This window comes from Pundamilia nyererei, unplaced genomic scaffold (genome assembly GCF_000239375.1).
Source record: "Pundamilia nyererei isolate P.nyererei 1_Seehausen unplaced genomic scaffold, PunNye1.0 scaffold00238, whole genome shotgun sequence".
NCBI lineage: Eukaryota > Metazoa > Chordata > Actinopteri > Cichliformes > Cichlidae > Pundamilia > Pundamilia nyererei.
In genome coordinates, this window is record NW_005187639.1 from 633,374 (window position 1) to 641,547 (window position 8,174).

General features: G+C 50.1%; 1 protein-coding gene across 2 annotated transcripts in view; it reads left to right on the forward strand.

The window, feature by feature from the left end:
* Positions 1-2,212: 2,212 nt before the first annotated feature.
* The window catches only part of LOC102213333 (bromodomain-containing protein 3), a 14,895-nt gene continuing 8,933 nt past the window's right edge, over positions 2,213-8,174 (forward strand). For both annotated transcript variants that reach the window (XM_005749181.1, XM_005749182.1), the window contains exons 1-7: positions 2,213-2,386; positions 5,298-5,570; positions 5,651-5,762; positions 5,847-5,984; positions 6,060-6,204; positions 6,427-6,596; positions 6,683-7,078. In XM_005749181.1, the coding sequence (XP_005749238.1) occupies positions 5,479-5,570; positions 5,651-5,762; positions 5,847-5,984; positions 6,060-6,204; positions 6,427-6,596; positions 6,683-7,078 (1,053 nt within the window). In that variant the 5' untranslated portion in view covers positions 2,213-2,386; positions 5,298-5,478. The remainder of the gene's footprint in view (positions 2,387-5,297; positions 5,571-5,650; positions 5,763-5,846; positions 5,985-6,059; positions 6,205-6,426; positions 6,597-6,682; positions 7,079-8,174) is intronic.

The following is an 8,174-nucleotide window of genomic DNA, read 5'->3' on the forward strand; positions in this document are numbered from 1 at the left end:
TCCTCTGAGCCACTGTGCAGCTAGCGTACCATATGCCTATGCAGTACGTTAGTATGCTTTCGATGGAGGCTCTGTAGAAAGACACCAGCAGTCTCTGTGTGATGTTGTTCTTCCTAAGCACTCTCAGAAAGTACAGTCTCTGTTGTGTCTTTTTCAGTAGCTCAGAGGTATTTACACTCCAGGATAGGTTTCCCTCTATGCTGACTCCCAAGAAGCGGAAGTCTGCCACCCTCTCCACATAGTCGTCGCTGATGATTAGTGGTTGGATTTCTGTCTTGTGTCTTCTGTAGTCAATTATGAGTTCTTTGGTCTTTTTCGTGTTTAGGAGAAGGTTGTTATCCTTGCACCATGAAGACAAGCTCATTCATTCAGGCTCTCTCTCGCACACATCATTACAACACACACACACTCAAGAAAGGTAACATATTACTCATTATTTTTCTTAGAAGTAATACAGTGGATTACTTAATTACTGCTCCGAGAAAGTAATTTGCTATAATATTCATTACATTACTCATTACTCAGTAAAATGACCCAAAACTCATTATTTGATAATTATAGTTCTAAACAATATAAACCTGAGAGTACAGTCCCACACACTGATCTCTATCCTAATGAGGACACACACACACAATCTTTAAGTTAGTTGTTACATACAAACAAAGCAAAGATGAGAAGACTTTAAAGCGGTCGTCACGGTGATCCTACTGTAGAAACAGGTAGAACCAGGCTGCAGCCTGACTGCCTTTGTTCAGGCTCTGGCTGCTGGACTTGGGTCTGCATACTTCATCATCACTCTGACTTTTTGGCTAGCGGTGTGTTAGCCTGTTTCCACGTGCCATCACGCTTGTTCTTTTCTGCAATAAAAATAAAAGTCAGGTCTATGGCTTTACTTCTTGAAAGTTACCACGCCACCATTGTCCTCCTCCCACACAAACTGAAATCAGCTGACTTCAGCAGGACTTTAATGTAATTACTAACTTTATGTTACTAAAAAATGTGATTACAGTAACAAGTTACTTTGTAATTGGTTCTGACACTCACAGATGACAGAGTCACCTACATGTTGAGGAAGGATGCGAGTAAATCGTGACGACTCACCCTGAGTGTTGAAATCAAGAAGCGTGCCCAGATGTTTATACTGATGGCCAAAAATACAGACTGTAGAGCTTATTTCACATCACGGGCCACAAACATCCCACTTTCAGTCTTTACAGAAAAGATTCTGCTATCACCAAATTTGATGTCCTCCTTTACGTTTTCCAAAGCCACCAGCAGGCTGGATCTTTGTCGGGGTATTCTGGGCCCCGGGCTTCTGTTTCACACCCCTGCTGTGGGAATGACCTCGGTGCTGTCTTAGATAATACTGTCAGCTCCAGAGAGAACCTCAAGAGACCGAGTAATAATAAATAGTCCTAATAAAAAGATGTTTGTAGACATGCTGACGAAACGTGGTCTGTATGTCCCACTGAGTGCAGTGATCAGTGTCTCTGTTGCTGGTCTCAGGTAGATGAGACACCTTTGATCGTGCTGCTCCTCCACCTTCAAAGAGGTTTGTTTAACTTTTTGCCTTGGACACATGAGCACTGAGTTTCTAAAGGAAGCTCTGCCTTCATTCCGGACATTACAGGATGACTCGACTCTACAGCATCGCCTCTGGTCTTTGGTGGAGGTCCCAGCTTTGTCCCAGCTTGTGTTCAGTGTCTGAAGGACTGGCATGAACATTATTCTGCAGGTATTCCAGGTGAGTTTGGTGCTGATGTGAGGAACAGCGCAGTGACCGCTCAGGTGGACTTTGGTGCACAGACTGAAGTATTTAAGCTGCTGAATAGTGCCGAGTGTGTTTTAAGGCTTGTGCTCTTTCACCGTGACGTTTCATCGTTTTATTTAAAAGGCTGTTCGCCACCAATTTACAGACACAGTGTTTCAAAGTCTCGTTTAGGTATCTATAACTGATCAGCGTCAGCACAGCTCCGCGCTGCCGCGGTGCATGCTGGGTGACGTAGTTCAATCCGCGGCGCCATTCCGAATCCCGTCAGGTTTACCGGCTAATCACGAGAGCCCGGTTATCGGCTCAGCCAATCAGTGCATGTTAACGGCCTCCTGCACCAATCACAGCTCTTCACACCACCTAGCAACAAATCAAAACCCTGCAAGCACGCCGTAGCCAATCACATCGCGTCATCTGCCGGACCAACCAATGCAATCACAACAAAATCCATGATGCTGCTCGGCACTGCGCTTGCGTACGGACAAGACAGCTGATAACTCATCTATTATGCTACTTGGCTAAATAAAAATCTTCCAGAAAGCAGTCGCAGCCGCCGCGGGATCGCCGGAGGACCGAGACACGGAGTAAAGAGCGTGTGTGAGCGGGAGGAGCGGGGTGAGCGGGTACCGGGAGCGGAGGGAAAGAGCGGGCAGAGCGGAGAGTGTCGGAGCCTGGCTGGCCGCTCGGCGCCTTCAGACAAAGCTCAGCTAACAGGCTAATGCTGCGTTAGCTAGCCAAACATCGAGCGGTAACGTCCGCAAATATCGCAAAATGTAACCGCGCCAATGCGCCTGGAGTGTGCCAAATTAGATCACGTCGGCCGATATATCACCCCGGCACGCATTTCGTCAGCCCCTCGGCCGCCGTGGGTATTATTACCGACGTGTTACGGCCTCGACGCGGAGCTGTGCTCCGTTAGCCACCTAGCTGTTGCTGTGCCCGCCATCTTTTAAAGCAGGTAAATGGATGTTTGTGCGGAGCTCGAAGTGGAGCGGCCAGAGCCGAGCTCCAGCCCCCTTCACCGGGGCTACAGATCCACCGACACTACGAGCCATCGGGGTGTCGGTGCAGCCACCACGTAAGGTCATGTGTGCGGTTTGCCTTGTGCAGCGGAGCGGTGGTTCGTAGCGGTTAGCTTGGCTATTAGCAGCGCACAGGCGGCCCCGGGTCTGCACGGATTTACCGCTCCGGGTCCCGGTCCCGGTTTTAGACGGCCTGAGGGCGTCTGTTGGGTGCAGGAGCTCATAGCACGGGTATCATTCTGTTCAGTCCCAGGTGTGTCCAGGACATGCCCACTTAGGGTACACCAGTTCGCATAACATCAATACCATCCTGTTTTTGTTTTGTTTTTTGAATAAATTGTCATCAGTTTGACATTCAGAGCCTTTTCTCTCATTTTGACCCGTGGTGTTGCTTTAAATCAGCAGAGACTCCAAGTAGAGACTGAAGGCTGGACTACCCACAGATCTGTTGTCTTAATTCCATCATTTGTGATTAAAATATAAAAATGTCCACAGCATACTTTATTTTCACTTTATTGCCTTTTGGATTTGTGACAGTCTCAGAAATTTCCATTAACATAAAATAATAATCTGTAACGTGCCACCTGTGGGTGTGTAAGAAAGAAACTTAAGTGATCAGGTAATGGATTACAGAAAACACTGAGTGACTTTTGATTAACAGTTATTTATTCGAATGTTTAGCTGAGCGGGATCAGACGGCTGCTCTGATTGGATAAACACAAGTTTCCCTCAGATTTCTGCCGTGATCATTGTAGACTCAGGGTCAGTGTGGTCAAAGAAATCATGCTAATGAGAGATTAATAACTAATGTTTGTAAGCAAACCGACACATTAACAAGAACAGTTAACTGTTATCAGTTGATGCATTATAGACCTATCAACAGTTGATCTTTAAATATACTGACAGCCCTGATCATCCGCTGCTATGAACAGATAACAGCCTCTCGGGCCTTCATCAGACGGTCTTACCGCACAAATCAAGCTATCGTAAAGATAAACTTTGGTACATTCTTGTGACAGGAACTCAAACAGGAAATAAAGAAAGCGTGAAGTAAATCACATGGACACGTCCAGATCAGAGAGAAAAACTCGTGCAGTAATCCTGGACCTGCAGCAGGTCAACAACAGCTGATGAGTCACTGCACGTTTATCAATGGACTCCAGTGAGAGAGGGTTGCACGTGTAACGCGAGGATTAGTTGAATAAAGTTTGACTTGGGACCCGCCCACGCGGCGTTAGGTCTGTTGATGCAACAAATGGCTGAATTTTTCAGCGTTGGATGTTCTCTGATTACTAAACAGATTATTGGTTGGTGGGTGGATCATCTGTCAGTTTATTAATAACAGTCGCTGCAGCCTTGATTATCTGCTGTTGATAAATCTGATTGTGGCCTGAGAGTCAGATTCTGATCAGCGCGAGGCACAAGGATCAGCTGTGTGTCTGATGCTCTGGATTATTAGCGCCTCAGTGTTGGAATCAAACTGGATTCAGGTAGAAAGTAGCAGTTTTTAGGAGTTGGAAAACTTTGGTGAGCTTCGGGCCTCCTCTGTGCTGTTTGTAGCTTCATGAAGCTCCAGATGTTTCAGCAGAGACGGTCCTTGAGCGATGACAACAACCTGGATGTTCCCTCTGCTCTAGAGCCAAGTGTCCACGATCTCGAGTCAGAATCTCAGCTTCTGATTGGTCAAACCGCAGCACAGCTTCCACTCAGTGTACCTTGAATGAGTTCAGACAGGAGGAGCAGGTGTTTGTGGATCCTGGTTGGAGGAGTCTGTAGCTTTTCGAGTCCAAGCAGTGATTTCGACGTCAGAGTCAGGTCTTAGGGTCTGACCTCCACCCACAGCCTGAAGCGCGCAGCCTTCTGGGCTGGGCTTTTACACGTAGTCATGACACTCACTAACCTCGTTAGCTGCCAGATGTTGAAGCAGCTGTTTTTAAAGCTTTATGTACAGATGTGTGTAGCAGCTGAGCTGGCCTGGTCCTGGAAGCTCCCTGCTGTGTTTGCACAGAGGTCAAACAGCCAGCTGCCATTTAACCTGTTGCACTTCATTCGAGTTTAAAACCTCGCTGAGCCCCGCCTCCAAAGATCTCCAGAACGCTTCAGAGAAGACTCGCTCTCAGCGAGGACGTGAAGCTGAGCGTCAGGACTAAATGACCGACCTGAGCTGAAGTTTCAGTTTTCAGCGTCTTCCTCCAGACGTATGGTGGCAAACATCCCTCGTCCTCCAGCTTCTCTGCGCTCGTTTGTTTGTGTTAGTGTAACCGCGGCACCGTAGCTAGCCGGGCGTCACCGACCAGCCAAACGTTGCCGCTGTACGATTAAGTTCTTAGAGAGACATCAGCTTTAGATGGAAACCAGCGAGCTGACTTTAAACAACGATCGCGGACTGTTTGGACAGGAAATGGTTAATGACCTCAAACTGGTGTGATGGGCGGGGTTAAAAGCGTTACCTCCCCAGAATCAATAACCCCTAATCACCGCCCCTCTCTCTCTGTGTTTTTCAGGTCGTGCGATGGGAGTTTGTCTCTTCGGGGAACACTTGAGCTGAAGCGGCTGAACTGAACACGTGCACGGACACACACCTGTGCACACACACCTGGCCTCGGCCCACAGAAGGAGTCCTTTTTCACCTTCCAGTCAGACGCTGCCGTCCCACTGTGTATCGCTGCATCACCGTCGTCCACCATGTCGGACGCCCCTGAGGCTGCGCCCCCCAGCCCCCCTCCCCTCACCAACCCGCCCCCCCCTGAGGTCACCAACCCCACTAAACCGGGCAGGTAGGCCACAACCGAGAAAGACTCCTGATAGGCTGTTAGAGGCAGGTGAATGGTGTGTGCTGACTGTGTGTGTGTCTCAGGAAAACCAACCAGCTGCAGTACATGCAGAACGTGGTGGTGAAGACGCTGTGGAAGCATCAGTTCGCCTGGCCCTTTTACCAACCCGTGGACGCCATCAAGCTGTGTCTGCACGTGAGTCACCATTGCTCTCTTACCACACACACACACACACACACACACAGCTGAGTGTTTTCCTGACCACGCTGCTGTGTGCAGGATTACCACAAAGTGATCAAAAACCCGATGGACATGGGAACCATTAAGAAGCGTCTGGAGAACAATTATTACTGGAGCGCCAGCGAGGCAATGCAGGACTTCAACACCATGTTCACCAACTGTTACATCTACAACAAGGTAAAGGGGGCAGAGCCAGGGCGCTGAGTGCAGCTGTGTGCAGCTGTGATGGCATTAACCTCTGTGTGTGTGTAGCCCACAGACGACATCGTCCTCATGGCTCAGGCTTTAGAGAAGATCTTCCTGCAGAAAGTCGCTCAGATGCCTCAAGAAGAAGTCGCTCTGCTGCCTCCGGCTCCCAAAGGCAAGAACAAGAGCAAACAGCCGGCCGCCACCACAGGTGAGACGGATACAGGTAACGCTGCGGTACCAGAGGTGGTCTCCACCCAGGTCCTACACTGCACTCACCTTTATTGAGAGAAATTGGTGGTTGGTTGATCAGGTGTGGGTTCTGTGTTTGCGGCAGTAGATCAGAATCCTCTCCTGCACCTGCACTTGAACGTGTGCAGGAAATACTGCAGTACTGCTGAAGTACTCACAGTACTTCCTGTCTCTCTTTCAGTGAGTCAACAGGCAGAGTCTTCAGCCTCCCCTCCCCCCTCCTATCCCTCCCCCTCTCCCTCCCAGACGCCAGTAATCTCGACCACGCCCACACCAGTCCAGGCCACGCCCCCTGTGTCTGCACCTCAGCCTCCTGCGACCTTGATGCCATCTGCCCAGCCTGTGGTTAAGGTAAGAGGCGTGTGCGGCGACATGGCGTCATGTGACCTGAAACAGAACCTGAGCCCGCCCTCTCCACCTGTCTGTCTCTCTAACAGAAGAAAGGCGTGAAGAGGAAAGCTGATACCACCACTCCGACCACGTCGGCCATCTCTGCCGGCCGCGCCGACTCTCCGTCTGCTCAGGACGCCAAACCGGCTAAACTGGCTTCGTCTCGCCGTGAAGCCGCTGCCCGCCCCACCAAGACCCGGCGGGACACTGGGGACGACCTGGCGGCTGGGGACGTGGGTGCCGGAGGCATCGGCCCCGGGGGGAGGAAAGGCGGTAAGCTGGGTGAGCAGATGAAACACTGCGATGCCATCCTGAAGGAGATGCTCTCGAAGAAGCACGCCGCCTATGCCTGGCCCTTCTACAAGCCCGTGGACGCTGAGGCGCTGGAGCTGCACGACTACCACGACATCATCAAACACCCCATGGACCTCAGCACCATCCGGGTAATGACATCATCACGTAGACACGAGGTTAGAGTGAGGTCAACGGTGGTTCAAACTCTGCAGGCGCCATAGAAACTCTCCTGACTACAACGTGATCGGTGACAATCAATATCACAGATTTGATGTTTTAAAGAAAATTAAAGTCTGTGAGAGCGGGAACTGACCCAGAGTGAGGGAGGGCTTTTCTGCTCGCTGTAACCGAACATACGTCCACGCTGCCGTGACGTCACGACGTTCGCCAGCACGGAGTGAACCTCAAACAGGTCGAGGCGTTAGAGTGACGAGGTTTTCTCGTGTGGGCGACACCTGAGCTTCCCTCATCATTCTGTGTGGTGTTAGTGGGAGCTCCACAGGTGAGCGTCCGCAGGCTGTTGCTCCTGTTTGTGGTGCAGCACACAGTCAGACCCCTCCTCTTTGGTAAAGCCGCTCAGCGCTGATCGATTCGTTTTTTCCATATTTTGTGAGATGTTGCGGTGACTGAAGCTCCATTTCCATTAGTTCTGACTGGTTTTCCGTTACAGTCGAGTACCAGCTGATATGCGTGATCACCGTCATAGCAACGGGGCGGAGCGTCCCATGACATAATTAGTACGTGACATGAACGCTACAACAAACATGGAGGCGTCCGTGTACTTGCTGCTCGGTCTGTGTCGCATTCAGGGACCGCGGCGTTGTGCGATGTAATCGCTGCCCTTGGGTTTCGATGACTCACGACTCATCAGGCGACACCGCTGATTAGCCCGTCGATGGCACGCAGTCTGTCACATTTTCAGATCGCTTGAAACCTCCCCTGAGCAGGTACTAAAAAGACCCGTGGTACCAGGTGTTACTGGGAAACCCGAGCAGAGCCGACCGGAGCAGCTACTCGTGGGAACAGCGGGTTTCAGTGGCGGCGGCGGCGCCTGATGAGATGACTCTGACTGACAAACAAAGTTTAACTCCGAGCACGTAATCTGAAGTTGAACGAGTACAGCTGAATGCAGATAATATACATTAATGTATGTAGTAGTACTGCAATAACCCCGGTTATTGCAGTACTACTGAGTAAAACATGGAAATCATAACAACGCTACAGTGGGGCAAAAAAGTATTTAGT